Source organism: Physeter macrocephalus, chromosome 11 (assembly GCF_002837175.3).
Source record: "Physeter macrocephalus isolate SW-GA chromosome 11, ASM283717v5, whole genome shotgun sequence".
Classification (NCBI taxonomy): domain Eukaryota; kingdom Metazoa; phylum Chordata; class Mammalia; order Artiodactyla; family Physeteridae; genus Physeter; species Physeter macrocephalus.
Genome location: NC_041224.1, coordinates 109,927,797 through 109,950,281, shown reverse-complemented (window position 1 = coordinate 109,950,281; position 22,485 = coordinate 109,927,797). Strand labels below are relative to the sequence as shown.

The 22,485-nt window shown below is 33.9% G+C and overlaps 1 protein-coding gene across 1 annotated transcript in view; it reads left to right on the top strand.

Moving 5' to 3' along the window:
- The window catches only part of NOVA1 (NOVA alternative splicing regulator 1), a 141,412-nt gene that overhangs the window by 90,579 nt on the left and 28,348 nt on the right, over positions 1-22,485 (top strand). The window contains exon 3 of the mRNA XM_024118388.3: positions 15,357-15,523. Coding sequence (XP_023974156.1) covers positions 15,357-15,523 — 167 coding nt within the window. The remainder of the gene's footprint in view (positions 1-15,356; positions 15,524-22,485) is intronic.

Genomic DNA, 22,485 nt, shown 5'->3' with positions numbered 1-22,485 from the left:
AAATAGTCTAATAATGGTCCTTGGTTTACCTGGTGTCATTGATAGTTCATCTGTTCAGTACTTCTCTCTGTATATATATTTTTTCTCTTTTTTGATATCTACAATAGATTTAATGTAATTGATCTGGATTAATAAAATCTTATTGTAATGTTTGTCATCCAAGGCCATGGTTTTAATTCATTAAATTAATAATTCCTTATGAACAATTTGCTAAGTACTCGGCTGGGGATACAGCTGTGAGCAAAATAGTCAAGGTTTCTGCCCTCTTGGACTTTTTGTGTCAGTGGGGAGAGACAAACAATGAAGTAAACAAATTACAACAAATTTTAATTTCAGAAAGTGTTAGAATCGTGGAGAAAGTAAAGGAACATAAAGTGATAAATAGTGATTGGGAGTAAGCTGTTTCACGGTTGTTAAGGAATACTTCTCTGCTGCGGTATCACTGAACCAAGGTCTTAATAATGAGAAAGGGGCTGGTATGGGAAAAGCCACAGGAAAAGTGTTCCTAGTATGGACATCAGTAGGAAAAAAAGGCCTAAGTGAGAACAAGCTTGGCATTTTCCAAGAACTAAAGAAGACCCAGCTCCCTAGAGTGAAGAAGAGAGGGAGAGTAATATGAGATGAGGACTGAGAACTAAGCAGAGGCCAGATTGTGATGTGTTTTGAAAGCCAGTGTAAAGAATTTAATGCTACAATGAGAATATAGTACATTGTTTATAAACAGGTAAATTACATATGATTCGTGTGTTTAAGAAACTACTTTGAACAAGGAGTGGATTATACAGGTGCAAGAAGTGAAGCAGGCTATTGTAATGGTCCTGTTTAGAGACAATGACTTTGACTAGGAGTGTCAGTAGAAAGAGAGTAAATTAGTTCACATTATGTTTTTATGGCATTTACAACCATGGAACTGGATTACTTATCCAAGGAAGAGAGTAAGCAACAAGAAAGCCAAAGGAAGAAAGTGTTTACATAAGAAGGAAATGATTAACTGAGGCTACTACCTGGAGAAGAAAGGTAAAATGCCATAATAGTATACAACTTGCTATTTTTCTTCATTGCTATAATTTTCCAGTATCCCTGTCATTTGAACTGACTGAAAACTTTAGCATCTGACTCACTGTCTACCTCTCTACCTGTACTCCTGTTCAGCCTTTGTTTCCAAAAACTTTGAAAGAAAAAGAAGTGATGGCAAAGAGAGCAAGGGAGTGGCAAAGTGGAGCCAGGAAAATATGTAAACAGTTTGTGGCCCAAATAACCTGAGATTTGAGAGAAAAAAAACTGCCCCAGTTGAGAGAGCTCTGTGGGACATAAAGAGGTAGGGAAAAGCCAGATTTTATCAGGTGGTGAGACTAAAAGGAACATTCAGAAAAGGGGTTTTGCATATGGAACATATGTTGAAACTGAGGTAACAGAGGGCATAATGAAGAGGTTTAGAAAGACAGAGGATGGGGAATTGGGTCATATGCAGAGATATAGAGAAGACTATGTGCATAGGAATTTGATTATGGTGACTGGAGACATTTAGACTTCTGCTGGTAACTTAGATATACAGGAATACGAGGAATGGTAGTCTCTTTTAGGATGATGGACAGGTAAAGTTATGGTCCAACTTATTATTTTAAAGGTACGATACTACTGACCTTTCTTTTCTGTTCCTAAAAATGATGTACTGGTCTTTGATGGGGGAGGAGCAGGAGTTGAGATACCGAGGTGTTGTGGTAGCCACTGGTCAGGGGAACAGTTGACTCAGATGAACTAAGAAGGTTACTCAAGGATTTATTCACATGGGTAGGTTAATGAGTAAGGGCAGGAGGCCAGAGAGTGGACAGGAAACCAAAGACTCAGAGATTCCTTCTAAAGGAAAGGAGGCCAGAGGATGACAGAGAGCCAGTCATCTGTCCGCACATGGATTAGAGGCCAGTGGGCCACCAAGAGTCCAAGGATCTGTCTTCAAGTGGATTATAAGTCAAAAGGACTAGCCAGAGGGTCACGAGATTTAAACCAATGGAAAGTTATGTATTACTATTAATGTACATGAGTATGTCTGACGATCACTCTCTGTTACGGATAACATCTAGTCTGGGATTCTTCCAGTTGACAGGTCTTATCCATGATATTTTAATAATCCAGAATAATAGAGACAAAGATAAGAGAAAGGGTTATGTGAAACAAAAGTTAGAATTATAAAAAATTACTATAGAAACACAATTTTGCCATTTTCTGAGACATATTTTTAAAACTAAGAGTATAATAGGTAGGTCAATTAAATTTGGTTCGTGATATCACAGAAACTCATATGAACAGTAGCCACCAGTTTTAAGCTACAGTCGAACTGGTGTTAGATGTATTATCTATTTTCATATATCACTTTTATCTCCTATGACTAATATATTCTGATATTCTTTAGTTTATAATTAATACTTCATATTGAAAAAAATAAAGTGATAAGATACTCTGTTGTCTGTTCACATCAGAGGATACAAAAATAACTTTTGGCAAGTGAGCTGGAGAACTCTGAAGAACTTCTGAGCCTCACCTTTATCCCCAAAGTCACATTTCTCTCTAAATATATTGTGGCATGCTGAAACTATTTATTTAAATAAGATATTGTGCTGCTTGTTCTCAGCATTAGGATCATAGGAAAACTATAATGCACAGGGAGAGTATAGACTAACAAGATGTATTCGTGGTAGATTTGTATATTCTTTCCTGACAGAATATTGCCCTTTTTTTCCCAATGCAATAAAGGGCATTTATGGAACCCACATCTAACATCACACTCAGAAATGAAAAACTGAAAGCTTTCCTCCTAATAAGATCAAGAACAACTGCTTTCTCCACTGCTATGCAACACTGTGCAAGTAGTTCTAGCCAGAATAATTGAACAGGGAAATTTTTTTGTTTGTTTTTTGTTTTTGTTTTTGTTTTTGCGTTACGCGGGCCTCTCACTGTTGTGGCCTCTTCCGTTGCGGAGCGCAGGCTCAGTGGCCATGGCTCGCGGGCCTAGCCACTCCGCGGCATGTGGGATCTTCCTGGACCAGGGCACGAACCCGTGTCCCCTGCATCGGCAGGCGGACTCTCAACCACTGTGCCACCAGGGAAGCCCTGAACAGGGAAATTTTTTAAAGAGTATCCAAATTGGAAAGGAAGAAGTAAAATTTATCTCTGTTTGTAGCTGACATAATCCCATATGTAGAAAACCCCAAAGAATCTATAAGAAAACTACTGGAACTAATAAACAAATTCAGTAATATTGTAGAGTATAAGATCAACACACAAAAATCAGTGTGTTTCTATATACCAGCAAGGAACAATCCCAAAAGGTAATTAAGAAAGCAATTTCATTTGCAATAGCATCTAAAAAAAGAATACCTAGGAGTAAATTTAACTAAGGAGATGAAAGATTAAAGAAGACATAAATAATTGGAAAAGCATCCCATGTTCATGGGTAAGAAGACTTAGTATTGTTAAGATACCAATACTGCCCAAAGCAATCTACACATGCAATTAAATACCTATTAAAATTCCAACAACCTTTTTTGTAGAAATGGAAAGCCCAGTCATCAAATTCATATGGAAATGCAAGGGGCCCTGAATAGCCAAAACAGTCTTGAAAAAGAACAGATTTGGCGACTTACATTTCTTGATTCAAAAATTACTACAAAGCTACAGTAATCAAAACAGTGTGGTACTTTCATAAAGATAGACATATAGATTAATGGAGTTTGATTGAGAGTCCAGAAATAAACCCATATATCTGAAGGTATTTGCAAATTACATGATAAGGCTTTAATATCTAGAATATATAAAGAACTCCTAAAACTCAACAACAAAAAGACAAACAACCAAAAGAAACCATGGGCAAAGAGTGTGATAGACATTTCTCCACAGAAAATGTACAAATGGCCAATAAGCAATGAAAAGATACCCAACATCATTAGTCATTAGAGAAATGCAAATCAAAACTACAGTGAGGGGCTTCCCTGGTGGTGCAGTGGTTGGGAGTCCGCCTGCTGATGCAGGGGACACAGGTTCGTGCCCCGGTCCGGGAAGGTCCCACATGCCGCGGAGCGGCTGGGCCCGTGAGCCATGGCCGCTGAGTCTGCGCGTCTGGAGCCTGTGCTCTGCAACGGGAGAGGCCACAACAGTGAGAGGCCCACCTAGCACAAAAAAAACACAAAACTACAATGAGATACCACCTCATATTCATTAGAATGGTTATTATTAAAAAATAATAATAACAAGCGTTATTGAGGAGGTAGAGAAATTGGAACTCTTGTACATTGATGGTGGGAATGTAAAATGGTGCAGCTGCTGTGGAAAACAATTTAGCTGCTCCTCCAAAAGCTACATATAGAATTACCATATGACCCAGCAATTCTACTACTAGATATATGCCCAAAAGAACTGAAAAAGAGGGACCTAAGCAGATACTTGAACGCTAATGTTCATTGCAGCATTATTCACAACAGCCAAAAGGTAAAAACAAGTGTCCGTAAATAGATAAATGGATAAACAAAATGTTTTATATATACTCAGTGGAAAATTATTCAGCCACAGAAAGGAATGAAGTTCTGGTATATGCTTCAACATGAATCAATAAAATATTATACTAAATGAAATGTCAGATACAAAAGAACAAATATTGTATGATTCCCTTTATATGAAATATCTAGAATAGGCAAATTCACAGAAACAGAAAGTTTAGAAGTTACTAGGGGATATAGGGAAGACATGGTGATTTGTTTCTTAAGGGTTACAGATTCTCTGTTTGGGGTGATAAAATAATTTTGGAAATAGATAGTGGTAATATTTGCACAACCTTGTGAATATAGTTAATGCCACTGAATTGTGTGATTAAAAATGGTTTAAATGGCAAATTTTATGTTATGTATAATTTACAATTTAAAAATATTTTGTCATTTTATATTAACTCAGCATATATAAAACTGCCACAATTAATACATTTTAAATATCTTTAATATAATAATTTTAAAAATAAAGAATTACATATACTTTTGAAAGTTTTATCATTTTCCCAAACTTTACAAATTTACCTTCCCATATTCCTTCTCCCAGCAACTTAATGGGTCACAAATCTTCATGCTTCCTCTATGTTCATTTCATATGGTGCATATGAGCAACTGTATAACAATTGTTATCATTCTTTGACTTGAATAATTCACTCTCAAACCCTATGCAAATGTGGGCTTTGCTTTCATATTGGATTTGCTAATGCATTCATCTCTATTGGCTCTGAAGGTAATAACTTACGTCATATGGTAGGAGTGGGGCTATCACCAGAGGTGCTCTTCTTGTTGTCAGCTTATAGCAGCAGCACTCTTCAGATCTGGTTACTATGCTGCATGGCCAATGGTTTGTTTGGCTCCTGACTTTTGAATGACTTTGATTAGCTCTGCATGCCACCACTGGCCACACTTTGAGTTTCTGAGCTTGATTGGATATCACATGTTTGTTGCAAATTGTGTCCCCAGCTTCCAAGCATGGTTCACAAATTCTGCAAGTGAATTCCTACCAGTCTGTAAGGAATAGCTAGAAAAATTCCAAGCGCCATTTTTCTTATAGCAGAAATTTAAGAGTACAAATTAGTGTCAAAAATGTTGACACTGATTGGGAGTGGAGGCAAAGTCAGGAAGTCTATTTTATATATACTTATAAAAATGTGATTACATTTTAAATAAAATTTAGTCACGGCCGTTTTTATATTCCTATAATCCATAATGGAAGTCAAAAGGTAATAATGTCGACCAAACTAGGATTGCTAGTTCTGTTCCTTTGTCTGGAACATACTCTTTTGCTGTCTCATTTTGTCTAAATTTCTATTTGTATTTTTATGTATGTGAAAGGTTAGTTATGTTTCTCAACCTTAGAGAAGTGGCCCTCTGTAAAGGATGTCCTATGTGTCCCAGCAGTACACTTCCCTCTTGTCACCCAAGGGCCAGGGACCAGCTGGTCCCAGGATAGGTTCTGATCTGTGTTTGCGGACATAGTTCCACAGGCTGCTGGGTTATAGTTTTCTTGCCTCTGGTGTCTGTGCCATGGTGGGTGAGGCTGGTCTAGAGGCTTGTGCAGGCTTCCTGGTGGGAGGAGACAGTGCCTGCCCACTGGTGAGTGAAGCTGGGTCTTGACCCGCTGGTGGGCAGGGCGATGTCAAGGGGTGTGTCTAGAGGTGACTGGGTTCGGGAAGTCTTTAGACAGCCTGTCTGCTTTTGGGTGGGGCTGTGTTTCCTCCCTGTTGGTTGTTTGGCCTGAGGCATCCCAGCACTGGAGCCTACAAGCTGCTGGGTGGGGCCAGGTCTTAGTGCCCAAATGGTGGCTTCCAGGAGAGCTCATGCTGATGAATATTCCCTAGTACCTCCACCACCAGTGTCATTGTCCCCACAGTGAGCCACAGCCACTCCCCCCACCTCCTTAAGGGACCCTTCAAGACCAGCAGGTAGGTCTGGCCCAGGATCCTATGAAATCACTGCTTTTGCCCTGGGTCCCAGTGTGCACAAGACCTTGTGTATGCCCTCCAAGAGTGGAGTCTCTGTTTCCCCAGTCCTGTGGAGCTCCTGCACTCAAGCCCCGCTGGCCTTTAAAGCCAAATGCTCTGGGCACTTCTCCTCCTGATGCTAGACCCCACAGGCTTGGGAGCCTGACATGGGGCTCAGAACTCTTGCTCATGTGGGAGAACTTCTGCGATATAATTTTTCTCCAGTTTGTGGGTTGCCCACCCAAGTGTGTATTGGATTTAATTATATCATGAGTGCACCCCTCCTACCATCTTGTTGGGTTTCTTCTTATGTCTTTGGATGTAGAATATCTTTTTTAGTAGATTCCAGTCTTTTTTGTCAATGGTTGTTCAGTTAGTTTGTGATTTTGGTGTGCTCGTGAGAGGAGGTGAGCTCAAGGTCCTTCTACTCTGCCATCTTGTCCTCCATCCCAGGATTACTATAATTCTGAACATAGCATAAACCTGTGCTAAAGATGAATGAACAACTAGTCATCATCATAACTATTAGTAGGATCTTTTGCATAACCTCAGAAGTTAACTGGAAATGAATTACAATTATTATTTAGAATTTTCAGATATGTCTGCTTTCAAACCTCACAGTTCTTTAGAACTTAGAGTCTCCTAAACTCCTGATGTTACTTTGTGGGAATTGCTATTTAAAAGTAAATGAGTATGCCATTTGCATGCATATGACAGAGACTGAGTGAGTGAGAAGCTGGACATCTACTCTGTCATTCGTTCTTTGATCTTAACTTCTTTGAAGAATATGAGTACTTTTAGAGTTTTCTGAAAAGTATACTTTCATCCTTTGGCTTAATTGAGTATATTTTAATGTTAAAGCATGTTCTATAAACAGATACTCAAGCTTCACTGTATTGATTTGGGACTAAAACATGTTATGATGGCCCCCTACAGATTTTTACAGTTTAGAAGTAGAGACATGATTGTGTAGAGAGTTAATCACCAGAAGAAGAAAAGCAATTATTACTTTGTATTATGAGATGTCAATTCCTATGATTTCCTTTTCTAAAAATCCCTCTTCTTGAAATAGTATATTTTTCCCTTAGTAATTGTAGAGTAGGGGGAAGCTTTATCAAATGTGCAAAACTGTACAATGTTATAAAAGCTGCAATTACAAATTGAACTTATTTTTTATGGCAGTTTTTCTAAGTGCTTTTGTTGATCTGAAAATTTGTTCTAAAAACTTTGCTAATAGCCCACACAATTATTAACCACTTCCTATGGTGGTCTGTTCTCTGTAACAAGGGTCAGTCTTGTCTTTCATTTTATGCCAGATTTGAAATAAATCTGTGAAGTGATATTAATAGTATGACTCAATACATTTAAAAAAATTATCAAGCTTGGGTGAAAATTATTTTTCCATCATCAGGCTGAAATATATGTGACTTCCTTAAAAGGATGTAGTTTGGTGGCTGGCCTAACATTACATTTTCAGAAGGTATGTGTTGTAATGGAAAAAATATGGTATTTGACAAAATCTTCTCTCTGCATTTGTTAGTTACGTTTCCTTGGCCCAGCTGCTTTCGCTTCTTTATCTGTAAGTTGAAGAAAATATTATCTGCCTTGGTAATTGTGAGCATTAACTGAGATACCATATAATACATTGTATAATACATAATTATATTAATAAAATATTAAATATATGTATTATAAATTATATTATATATATACTTGTATTCTCTTTTTAAATAATTTACATTTTGTTCTAACCTGAAATTTGTAATAAATATTATTACTAATGATTGATACTCTATACTTTACTCTTAATAGTTAAACTAAAGGAAAGTTAATGAGCTAATGTTTTTGCTTTTTTTAAACCACAAAGACATTCACATAATTAGATTACCATGATTATAGATTGAGAATAAAGAATTACTGTAAATCGCTTTATTCATTAAAAAATTATACTCTTTATTTTAGTTTTAAAAATAAAGCCTACATGCGCTTTTAAACCTTAAGAAGGCATTAAAGGAACATTTTGCCTATTGATACTGGCCTCAGATTCAGAAACAAAGGGGAAAAAAGCCAGAATAGATTTCACAGAGGTCAACCATCCCCTATGGTTGTCACTAGGAATCTATCTATTGCTAGTTTATATAGTTTCAACAACCTTGCTTAGCTGGTTATCCAGCCATTGAGGACTAGAAGCAGCAAAGTAGAAGTAAAGAGAGGAGCCTGCTCGAATCAGATGTACCAGCAAACAGCAGGGATAAGTGGCAGTAAGGAAAAGAATATAAAAACTAAAAGAACAAATACCAATCACAGAGCACCATTTTTATAAGAATAAATAGACATACATAGCCAAAGAAATCTTGAGTTTGCCACTTTATTACTGTCCGGAACTATATAGCTTTTCCCAAGTATTATGGAAATGTTAAATATATTTGAAAATATGTAGCAAGTTGGGAGATATTTCTTAAAAATGGTAGAAGCTAAACGTTATGTTGAAAAAAATAAACCCTATCCATTCAGAATATTAGCTATCCAGATCTAGTAATTTCTCGGTGCTGTAAGTAGCTGCTATCTTACTCTAAAAATTATATATCATGTTTTATTTTAAACCTCAGTTTTTGCCTATTGCAGAGTTAATTGGCATTTCCATTTTCTTAGTTCTTTTTGAGGCCAACAACATTGTCTATAGGTTGTCATAGAATTATTAATATTCAACTAGATTTTTTTTTTTTTTTTTTTTTTTTTTTTTTTGCCCTACGCGGGCCTCTCACTGTTGTGGCCTCTCCCGTTGCGGAGCACAGGCTCCGGGCGCGCAGGATCAGCGGCCATGGCTCACGGGCCCAGCCGCTCCGCGGCATGTGGGATCTTCCCGGGCCGGGGCACGAACCCGTGTCCCCTGCATCAGCAGGCGGACTCCCAACCACTGCGCCACCAGGGAAGCCCAACCAAATTTCTTACTCTAGACTGACACTAATATTTCCTAAAGAAATATCTTATCATAAGATACTGAGTTATATTCTCAGTAGGCGTATAAACTGATGCATTTTCTTACATCCAAACAAAATATTTGCTAATTTTCATTATAGTTGACCATTGGAAATAAGTGGATCAGATTGTTAGTATATACCCATTATTCTAAACCAGACTCATTCTGGTTGAAATAGGTCTCAGGTATCTAAAAAGTTTTAGACTGTATTTTATATAGCAAAAAGCATTCCTTTTTTTTCCCCTAATTTTATTGTTTTAGGTAGATTACATTTTTAGAGTTTACTTTTCTACTCAGGGAAGAAAAAAACTACTGAGTTATTCATTATTTTTCCTATTACCTTTCTCAAAGCTTTTTTAAAATCAAGTATCCTTTTTATTGACATTATAATTTATAACTTATTATAGTTTTTTAAATCATTTCCCAAAATATATCTCATTTGTACATACATTGACTCATCTTGTAAACCCAAAGAGGCTTACTGGTTTTATAGACATTTTATAGGTGAAAAGGTCTTAAAGTCAATCATATGTTTTCGATTCACAGGTAAGAAAATTAGACTCAGAGAGTTATGCATTATTCAAAGAATACTTCGTGAGTGTATACAGTGTGCCAGGCACTATTCCAGACACTGAGAATACAGTAGTGAACATTACAGACAAGGTCTCTTTTATACTTTATTTTTGTCTTTCCTTATCATGGTATTGTCCTCAAATTTTTTCTGTAGTACTAATTTCATTTCATATTCTCTCGATATATTTTTTATTTGTTTTATGTATAGTATCTGTCTGCATGAACTAGAGTAAGAACTCCATGAAGGCAGGTTTGTCTGTTTGGTCATTGCTGTGTCTAGTATAATACTTAACATTTAGTGGGGAATCAATAGATTTTTGTCAAATGAATGAATGAATTGAATTAAATGAGGGCCATATGGTATCCTGAAAGCCAAATGAAGTGTTTTTAGAACAGACTGGTCAACTATGTCAAATGTTGCTGATGGGTCAGACAATGTAAAGACATGAAGATTGGATTTACCAAGGTATGGCTGTGATAAGTGGTTTTAGTTGAGTGGTGGGACAAAAGCCGTATTGGAGTAGAGTCAAGAAAAAAAGGAATGGGTGGTGAAGAAGTAGAAAGAGGAGATATATCTATATGAATTGTTCAAGGAATTTTGCGGGATAAGGAAATTGAGCTGTAACCAGAAGAGGGGTATGAGGTCAGGGAGAGCTTTAAAATGTTTTTCTTTTATTATAAAAATTTCAAACATACATAGAAGAAAGAACCTCTTTCGTGTTTGATAATAATATCAAGATTTTGGCATATGTATTTCATTTACTCATCTTTGTTGTTGCAAAAATATTTTGAAGCAAATCCCAGTCATTTTAGCTGTATATACTTCAATATGCATCTAAAAAAAGAGAGAGAAAAGGCACTTTCTTACACAACCTGATGCCATAATCACACCTATTAAAATTAACAGTAATTCTTTGATACTATTTAATACCCAGTTTTTATGAGATTGCCACAATTATGTTTAAAATAAAAGTTGTTTGAATTTAGATCCAGTCAAATTCTGATTCACATTTGATCATTGTATCTTTTAAGACTCTTTAAGTCTAGAGAACAGTCTTTCCTATACTGATGAAACTAGATTAGTTATCCTGTAGCCTGTCTTACATTCTTGATTTGTATCTTTTCTTCTTCATGGGTCATCTAATTTATTTCTCCATTTTCAATATTATTTGTAAACTGTTACATAGTGCTAAATGTTTGTTTAGGTTTAGGTTCAGCTATTTTGGCATACATTATAGTTGGTGGCCTCTGCTTCATATTGCATCACGACAAGAGGCGTATGTTTGATTTTCACAGTCTTAGTCATGCTAATGTTGATCAGTGAAGTCAGTTGGTGACTGCCAGATGTTTCCATTGAAATTTGCCCATTAACCTTTCATCTTATGATTTTATGACCTTTGCCTAAATCAGTTATTTCATTTGCTTTACCGAAGGATAATTTTCTATTTCTGTCATAAAGGAGGGATCTTTAAAAACTGAAGAAATTATAACATGTTTTTCTGCTGATGGGCATGATCTAATAGAAAAAGAAAAATTATCATACCTGGAGAAACACTGGACTTGGTAGTTAAGAGGGAATGGGGTCCACTGCACAGGTGATAGAATGCCTTAGGTAGGAGCAGGAACAGTTTAAGTGACTTGTCCAAGGTTATAGTAGCACAGAGTGGATTTATTTTATTAAATGTATATCAGAATTTTACTTTGGAATCTTATAATTGTACCTAATTTTAGAAACTTGCATATTCAGTTGATGATATTGCATGTGAAGTAGAAACTTAAAGCTATTTTGAATTTCACTGCCTATATTTGACCCTACTTGTTAGGGTTTTTCTAATTTTTTCTAATTTCTCCCTTCAAATTAATAGTGTCTTATACACCTGTATCTTTACATTGTAAAAAATATAAGCATATACTTTTATGTAATTTTTCAGCTTTTGTTGCTAGTCTGTTGCAAAGAGAAGTAAATGCTGCTGTTAAACAAAATGATAAATAACTTGCAGTTCAGTTTAGACACTAATGGACCCTAAAAGCCTGTAAAATGACAAAAAACAGCAACTTTTATGATTTATAGGCTAATTTTTGTTACACAGTTTGGTCATATACCTGACAGTCTTCCCTCTTTGTGACTTTCTCCTAAAAATTATAATTTTGTGTTACCTAAGTGAAAAGTCCTTTAGAGTTCAGTAGAAGAATATGACAGTATCTCTTCTGAGGATTGCAGCAGTTCCCATTGGTGGAATTAAAATTTCCTTTTTTTTTTTTTTTTTTTTTCTTTTATAGTAGTTCTAATGGTAGTGGTATAGTTTAATCTTGAAAGAATATTTATTGCAACTTTGGACCTATAAACTATCTCTAAATTGTCTCATACATGGTATGTGAAATTTAATTTTAGACAATCATATTTCTTTATGGCTCAGTGATTTCCATTTACTACTTGTTAGTCATACAGTCTGAAGAGTATTGAGGTTATTGTGTTGTCTGACACAGTATGTATTCTGTTAAATTTGAATTTTAAAAGCAACATGGATTATACAGTCCCTTTAGTTACTTAGTACCATGTTTTATTTTTTAAAAATCTCTGTTGAGGTTTGACTGATTTCCTTTTCTGTCTTGGCGTCCCCAAAAGAGCACTCGGTAGTTGCCTCCAAAAGCAGGAATGTAATCTGATCTGTGTTTTGTATTGTCTGCTGACAGATGAGAACACTTTGCATGAGCTACATTGATCAGTTCTCATCCTTTCTAGTCAGTTATTGGACAATTAATACAACCTTGTAAAGACTCCCTAGAGTATCCCTAATAAACTAGATCGTTTTACCCAGGAATAGATACAGAGATACATCAAGATATCCAAGGATGAGAAAAGCTGATTAGGAGAAACAGGAAATGTTAAGCCTTCACACTGACGGTATGTTTTTCAGATTGTCTTCATCCTTACAATTGAAAGGTATTGCTCTCTATTTAAATATTTTGTACAAATTAGGAAATGGTAGCTTTTCATAAATTTGCATCTTCATTGTTTAAAACAGGAAAGTTTAATTTAGGTGGATTCATATAATATTATTCGTATAATATTATTTTATTTCTGCTCCCAATTCTTGTGATCTGATTTTCTAAAGGTAAGAGTGATAATCTTTTACTAGTCTTTAAAAAATTTTAAACTACTAGGAAAATGGTTTGTGTGGCAGTTGATCCTTAAAGCAGTGTAAACTCCATGCAGTTTTCTTAATGTGTGTAGTTTCACACTTTTGTCCTTCAAAATGTACTTTAAAAATATTTTATAGAGTGGCTTAGAATTTTGAAACTGTGGTATGAAGAGGATACATGCTAAGTACTTGGAAGTTTTCATATTAGTTCAAAAACAAATATTTTATAAATTTTAAAATACCATTCTTTTGACTTTTTGATAACTGTTTAGTAAAGGAATAGTTACGTCTGAGAAGTTTATGTGTTTGTTGTGTTGGGCTGCTCAGCAGAAGATTAATATCAGTTTAATATCAGGATGCCACAGGGAGGCTCAAAATAGTCTGAAAAGCTAATCATTTCTTTTTATTGCCTTCAGGTGTATCTGTAAAGTATGAAATGGGTTAAAAGATCTGTGTATTAGACCCAACCAATTTCATTTTAGTCTTGTCTCACATTATGTGTCTACATTTAATTCACCAGATATGAAACAAATAATATTAATAGTATCTTTATCAATTATTCAATTTCAAATTAAAAATAGTTTAAAATGTTTTTAATTATGATATTGTATCTTTTTAAAATTACATAATCAGTAAAGGCAGGGTTGATTCATTTTCCAATAAATATTTGTCATGGACCTATCATGTGCCAGGGACTGCTCTAGGCTTTGGGGAGACTAGAGCACAAAACAAAACAGACTAATTAACTGTCCTCCTAGAGCTTGCATTCTAGTAGAAAAGTAAAAAGATAAGCAAATACAAAATGTCAGATAGCATTGTTGCTGTGATTAAAAGAAGAACATGGTAAGTGAATAAAGGGTGGTAAAAATTCAGAAATTTACCTACTATGTAAACTTTCCAAGACTCCTTCTCCCCACTGATTTAAATGATGTTTTTACTGTAGACCAACCATATGTGCCATCCATGTAGACACCTCCATTATTTTTCATATCATAGTATCTTATAATTCTCTGGCTTGATGTCTGTTTTTTGCCCGTAAGAGTATGTGCTTTGAAAGTTGGGTGCATAGATCTTCACATCTGTGTTACCAGTTTCTAACCCAAAGTTCTTTTATACGTGCTCAGTAAGTATTGGTTATATCAGTGAATGAATGATATACTCAGAACTTCTCAGGATTTCTGGCTCTGCCGGCCCTTTTTGGGATTTAGAGTTCTACATTTTACATTATTTTATTGGTATTAGTATATCATCCTTTTTTTTTTTAAATTAGGTACACATCTCTTTTTTTATACATCTTTATTGGAGTATAATTGCTTCACAGTGCTGTGTTAGTTTCTGTTGTACAACAAAGTGAATCAGCCATATACATACATATATCCCCATATCCCCTCCCTTTTAAGCCTCCCTCCCACCCTCCCTATCCTACCCCACAAGGTCTTCGCAAGCACCGAGCTGACCTCTCTGTGCTATGCAGCTGCTTCCCACTAGCTATCTGTTTTACGTTTGGTAGTGTGTATATGTCCATGCCACTCTCTTACTTCGTCCCAGCTTCCCCTTCCCCCACCACCCATGTAGCTGCCTCCCACTAGCTATCTGTTTTACGTTTGGTAGTGTGTATATGTCCATGCCACTCTCTCACTTCGTCCCAGCTTCCCCTTCCCCCACCACCCATGTCCTCAAGTCCATTCTCTATGTCTCCATCTTTAGTCCTGCCCTTCCATTAGGTTAATCAGTATCATTTTTTTAGATTCCATATATATGCATTAGTATACGGTATTTGTTTTCCTCTTTCAGACTTAACTTCACTCTGTATGACAGACTCTAGGTCCATCCACCTCACTACAAATAACTCAATTTTGTTCCTTTTTATGGCTGAGTAATATTCCATTGTGTATATATATGCCATATCTTCTTTATCCATTCATCGGTTGATGGACATTTAGGTTGCTTCCATGTCCTGGCTATTGTAAATAGTGCCACACTGAACATTGTGGTACATGACTCTTTTTGAATTATGGTTTTCTCAGGGTATATGCAGTGGGGGTTGCTGGGTCATATGGTAGTTCTATTTTTAGTTTCTTAAGGAACCTCCATACAGCATTTTTGAAGAACATACAAAGTAAGAAGGGAAGTTTTCTGAAAATTAATCTTTTATCCACAGGTACTACTGAACGAGTGTGCTTGATCCAGGGAACAGTTGAAGCACTGAATGCAGTTCATGGATTCATTGCAGAAAAAATTCGAGAAATGCCCCAAAATGTGGCCAAGACAGAACCAGTCAGCATTCTACAACCCCAGACCACCGTTAACCCAGATCGCATCAAACAAGTGAGTGTTTAGTTGGGAAATCAAAGACTAACATCCACAGTGTAGTATGAATTCCTTATAAAAGAAGCCTTAAAGTTTTAGCATAAAAAGTTTTTTTCTAAGTAATACTTAAAACATAACAGAGTTGTCTTTTGTTTATTTAAAGACTGTCAGAGTCTCTTCTTTAGGTTGATCAGATAATTGAATTACTCATTTATTAGTGTTACACTGAGGAGCAGTTATGTGACTCATTTCTTTTATGGTGCCCTTTAAAAAATTATAGACACAAATTTGATTAATTTATAGAAATTTAATCTATTTAAAATAATATCACTTTTTAAATAAAGTATAAACATTGAAACTATATTCTCAAAATTCCTAATACCATATTCTTAATAATATTTTTAGCCTTTAGTATATGCATTATAAACTCCTGTTTTGTTAATTTGTCATGTTCAACATTTTTTATCAACAGATATGTATAAGTAAACTTTTGTACCTAGCAAACAGTTCTTTGTTACAAATCAGCTATTATGTTCTGTATAACTTGTGTAGTATTTATATATATGTCATAAAGGGCCAATGTTTATTTTTAATGTGTGGGATTTTCTGTAACAAAAATTTTACTTGATAAAAGGCAATGTGAGTTCTTAAGATTGAATAATGGCTGACATGATGTAGGAAAAAAATGACATTCTTTAATGTTAAATAAGGTGAATTCTTCCCCTCAACCTCTTTTAAATCCTCAGAATTATTTGATACTTTATGTTTATAATAATTGTTTCTGCATTTGCCCTTTTATAATTAGCTGCTTAATTTGTGATCGTATTGATAGACTATGCCTTCAAAAGAAATGTATTATTCATTAGTTCACAGAATTATTTATGTTCATTGTAATAAATTTGAAATGTAGCTCAAAATCTTATTAATTTCATGTTTCTGAATTGAAAAAAATATTTTATACTAGGCAGTGTTATGAATCTATTATAATTTTACCAATATATTGATAAATATAAGGCTGTCTAATTAAATACAAACATAGAAATTAATAATTAGGTAATATATTTTCAAATTATGGGCCAAGACTCAATTTTCTTTTAATTACCATTTTAAAAAGTCCTTCCATGTTTAAATCATGAGTAGGTAGTTGTTATTCCATATAAAATCGTTCATTTTATACTCTTTGTCAGTGTCAAAATAGTTTAATTTGTAGCCCTTTATAACTTTTCAAGGAAGTATCTTTTAGTTTATACATGGCAGAATGTAAATATTCTAAACTTCTAAACATCAGTAGATATTTTTATTCTTCACAGCCATTTATAGTTTTGAAATGTTTATTTTATCTGTGCTAGGTGAATACAAAGGATAATTTAAAAACTGATGCCTTGAAAGTGGTACCATGATTTTATCCAAATTCTAAAAGTATGAGTTTAAAGACCTCTAGGTTAAAATCACCTGGGTCTTAGAATTTACAGAATTGGCACTAAAGTGTAAAGTCTATTGATTTTCTGCTTTAATCCAGCCTATTACTTCTCCCCTTTATTTTGTAATTTCTGTAAGTTCAAACATTTAGGGAAGGCAGTGAATATCTTGATTTTTTTAAAAACATAAAACATAAAATATACTTTGAGTACTATATCACTGGCAATATATTCAAGACAATGATATGAATGAATTTTTATTATTTTTATAATACTAAATAGTACCATCAAATAATAGTCTGAGTCATTGTTGAAACGTTAATTTTCTCTATGGCAATATGAGATTTATAGGTTGTCGTATATCCAGTCTCAGTAAAGTTTTATGAAAGCCAGAATTTTAAAATGTTGGGTTCATTTCTATTTTTATTTGCCTTGTTCAGATAATATTATTTAAATTCAAGATAAGTGGTAAAAAATAATGGTGATTGATTTACTTTTGTGTATTTGCATTCATTTGTAAGCTTTGTAGACATTCATGGCATTGAAATTATTATTGATTATTTAATTTCATGTAATCAGTAATGTGAAATAGAGTATCATTTTAAAAGATTTATTAAAAAGTACACTACATCTAGTAGGGTAATATATTTAATACTTAAACAGTTTCTTATAAATGTAAAATTTGAAAAATTTACTCGAAAAATCTGGAAGAGAGATTGATCATACTGTAGATCAACAGAGTTATTTATACTCTAAATTTCGGATTCTCTAACTTTCTAGGTATCCTGTTTTACAATGTAATACTTTTTGTTGGATCATTGTCTAAATAGTAAGTGAAGTATATAAATTTAAATTACCATGCTTTTATTTCTGAAGAAATTATGCTGGTAATCCAGTATAAAATAATTATTTCTAAAATAAATTAGTTTATACTAGAATAGATAAAAACATATTTCATATAATGTTTATTTTTTTTTATATTTTAGTACATAGAATAATAAGATTTCTTTTAAAATGGTAGTCTTTCCCTTAACTAATGGCATAACATTTATATTCCCTTTGGACTTCAAGTCTGAAGTTAATTTTTAAAATAACTTCTTTAAAATATTTTTTAAACTTTTTCTTCTAGTTAAGATTGTGCAAAGAATAAAATTCGAGTTTTAAAAATTGCTGGAGCTGGAAAATGTAATTTCTGCATAGAAATGAATTAATGTTGGATCTGAAATTATATTTTCTTAATTTTTGTTACTACATATCGATTGTTTTTTATGGTTGATAATTTAAGATTTTGCTTACTACAAGAAGTATAATTAATATGTAACTTGGACTGAAAATAGGAAGTTAGAGTTAGTTCTAAACGAATAAAACTTGCTTTAAAAGTTAGAATTTTACACCATATATTATTATGACTTTTATAAAATATTATTTTCTGAATTATGTGATCTAGATACAGTTGGTTTCTGAATAAATTACATGAACCAGAATATTCTCCCCAAATGAAACCTTATTGACCTAATGAAATCTCAACCAAGTATAAGTTCTTAGGAAAGTAGTACATACTGGTCTCACAAGTCTTTCATATGGAAGCATGATGATATCTAGCATGACAGCCTTACATCCAATTTAGATATTAGATGTGAACTATTCACTTCTTTATTCTCAAATGTGTTTTTTTGTTTGTTTGTTTTATTTAAATCAAATATATATTTGCTAATAGAGAGGGACTCCAATTTTTATATATTCAAAATGACAATAATAATAATATTTATTGAATAATCAAAGTATGTAGCCTCTGTTCTATAGCCTTAATATCAGAAGATTATCATGAGGTGTATAACACCATTGTGCTCATTTCACAAGTCAGTATACAAGGAAACAGATATGCAGCAAGAGCCAGTAAGCCAAAATTAAACATATTAATTGCAACATGGAACATTATATTTCTTATTTTCAGGAAATGAAAATAGCAGAGACCTTCAGTGATCGTCAAATAATTTAGACTTTGTTTGCCTAGAAGCTCTGAACTCATTCCTGGGGCATGTCTTAGCCCAGATTTTTTGGTGTACATATTTTAATTTCCACCTTTTATGTTTTGAATTTTGTACTTTTTATTTCCTCACGGGATTATTGAAACATTTCCTGTTGCTGTAAGTCCCTCAAATCCCCTTCTAAGTATGGTTGTTTATACCTAATGAGTCAATATAATGAACCCCAAAACATGGTAGAAACGACAAATCAGTAAGATAGCTGGCATTTGTAAACTTCCTTTGTCTATTACAGTTTTTCAGCATTTTTTTCTCTTTGGCTCAAATGCATTTTTAAGAAAATCTACATCAAGAAAGAAGTGGTTATAGGCATTTAAATAATTATTTTGTATGTAAAAATTAAATTAAGATACCAAAAATCTCACTTAGCTCAAAGAATTCTACTTTCATCATGAAAAATTGGCAAAATTAGCACATAATTTGTTCATTACTCATTCATTCAATAATAAATTTATTAAATGCCTTCTTAGTAAATTGTAAAATATATTAAAATGTAGCCCTTCCTCTGTCAAGCTAGTTTATGAGAGATCCTAAATACTTAAAATAACTAATAAAAATATAAAACAGTATTTAGATACCAAAACTACAATATAAACAATGCAGTATAAAAGTTTGGAGGAGTGTGAAAGAAATGTAGGCTAGAGTGACATTTGGTCTTATAAAATAGGTGAAGACTTGAACTGGACCTTGAAGATTGTACGGGAATTGCCTGATTAGAAGAGAAAAAAGAAAAAAGCTTATTTTAGGCAGATGAAGCAATATGGATTTGAGGAGAAAGACATCATAATTGTTAAATAGTAAAGAGATTATCTTGACAGAAGTGGAATATCTGTGTTGTAGTTTAGAGGAAATTAATGTTAGATAAGCCATGTGGGACCAGATAATGGAGAGTCTTGGATGTCTAGCCAAAGGGTATCCTGTAGACTACGGATTCTTCCTAATATTTTCCAAAAGAGCCCTTTTAATTTCTCTAGAAGGTTATGGAAAAAAAAAAAAGAGGCACCTCTGCCCTTTGTTCTCTTCTGTGCTAAAACTCCACACAGATTCTTAGAGTGCTTGTAGGAACACCTATTGGTAGGAGAGGAAGAGAATTATGACAATTACTGAGTAATGTACTATGCAGATCTTTAGGTTTGAAGGTTTATAAAATAATATTTTTTAAAACTTCTTTTATGTAATACTCACAAATCCAGGGGATGTTAATCTTTGCCAGGAAAAACATTTTTGTGGTCAAGAATGAAGGATCAGTAATACCGGTAACAGAGATGTATATGGTGCTTATTCTGTTTCTGTGCTAGCCATTGTGCTATGCACTTTATATTTATTATCACCTTTCATTCATCCTTCCAAAATTCTTCTGAGGCAGGTATGGAGTCTATGTTATACTTATAGAAACTGATGCTTAGAGGAATTTGAGTAACTTACCCAAGGAAATGTAACTGGTAATTGATCTTAACACTGAGCTGTATGGCTTCTAAGTTTGAGTAATGCTGATTAAACAAAATCCAATAGATTTCTCTCTTCTGGAATTTTTCAGAGTCTTGAATAAGCATCTCCAAGAAGAGGACCTCGTTTGAATTAGAAAGTCTTGTATCAGGGTGAAGTTAGGAGACCAGGGAATATTTTAAAAATAAGATGATGAACACAATCTCCTCTGGTGGTGAAAGTTGAGACAAAGCTTGAAGTTAGAAGATATTTCAAAGTGAAATCTGTGAGGCTTTGAGACTGGTTTGATTCCAGTTGTAAAATGATGAGGAAAATTTTAAAATGACTATATGTGGTTTTGAGCCTAGCAAAATGTTGAATTCTAGGAAGCAACTAGTGAATTTTAGTCAGGCATCTATGTGAGATAATATTTTTGTATGTTTGTTTCAGGCAAGTTGAATAAGTTGTACATAGTATGTTTTTTCCTTGAAGTAGTCTTTGATAGACGCATAGGTGAGAATTTAAAACTGAAAATATAGGTCCTTAATTGCAGTAAAGGTGATAATTTCACTTACACCTTCATTGTAGGAGAGAAAAAAAAAGATAAAGAAGCAGTTACTTTTTTAAAAAAAGTAAGTCAGAAGCATTATAGTGTAGTGGTTAGGTATAGGATCTGGAATAGGATTGCCAGGTTTCAAATCCTGCCTCTTTAATTTACCAGTTGTGTACATTTGGACAAGCTGTTTTACTTCTGTATACCTCAACTTCTTTACCTATAACATGGGAAAAGTAATAGTAATCTGTTCTGTAAGGATATTGTGAGTATTAATTGAGTGGATCTATATCTGGTTCCTAGTAAGTGCTCCTTATTAACCATAAAGATAAAAGGGAGAAAATGAGGAAAGTACAATATAAGAAAAGATGCTAAAAAGGATCAAATACCCAAAGAAAAATTAGAGAATAACTATTTTTTAAAATAGGAAATCATTGGAGATTCGAAAAGTTAGTTTCAAGTCTATGTTGAGAAAAAAGTTGTTATTTATTAATAATATTTCCTAAAGGTAAAGAGGCTGGTTAGGTTAAAAAAAAAAAAAAGTGTGAAGTGTGGGAACTGCTGACTTGAAATTGTGGATATAAAAGGAGAAAAATACAAGTTAGATCAGAGAGACTCACATAACCCCTGCTACTAAAGAGCGAATGGCTAATGTTAAAGAATAAAAAGGAGCTTGAAAACGTAGAGAAATTGGAGATGCCAAATACAGATGAGATCATTAAGGGAACAAAATGACTCAGGAATGGTGGAAAGATAATAGTTTAGGGTGTTAAGGTCCTAGCCCCTGAAGAGTAGGAAGTTTGAGCGGGAGATCACAATTTTGTCTACATTGAAAAGAATGAGAAGATAGGGAAAACAGTGGTTTGGAAAACTGAACAGGTTGAAATGAGGCCAATTGTAGTAGATAAGGAAGCTCATTCTGGAAAATCATGATTTCTTTCAAGTAATAAAAACTATCAATTGAAAGGAAGATAAAATACATGGGATTGAATGGTTGAAGAGAAGGATAAAGGTGTAGAATAGTAATTAGGAGGACTATAAGCTATGGAATAGGAATCAATTGTAAAAGACCTTTTGAAATTAGACAACATGAGTTTATATTAGGGCTAATTGGTTCCAGATAGTTCAGACATTGGGAGAATGCTGGATACTTGTCAGGATGAAAAACCACAGATAACAATTACATATTTAAATAGCTGATCTATTATTTTTTATAGAGTAATATGCAGATTTATTTAACAGAACTGAAAACAAAGGATTGGGAGGGTGATTACTCAAGTAATGTTACTCAGTTAGCTAGTAGTACCTTCCAAATTAAAATTGAAGTTTGCTGTTCATTGCTGTTTTCAGTATATATATAGTAGACCTTGACAGTCTATTATTGTAGATTTGCTTGAGGTAAGCTTATTTATTATGGAGTTTATTTATAGTAATATTCTCTGGTCCAGTAAAACTGTCACTTGTTAACAAGAATGCATTTCATAATTTGTAATCACTTTTTAGTTCTTATTCCCAAGAGCCTAGTGAAATCTACATTTA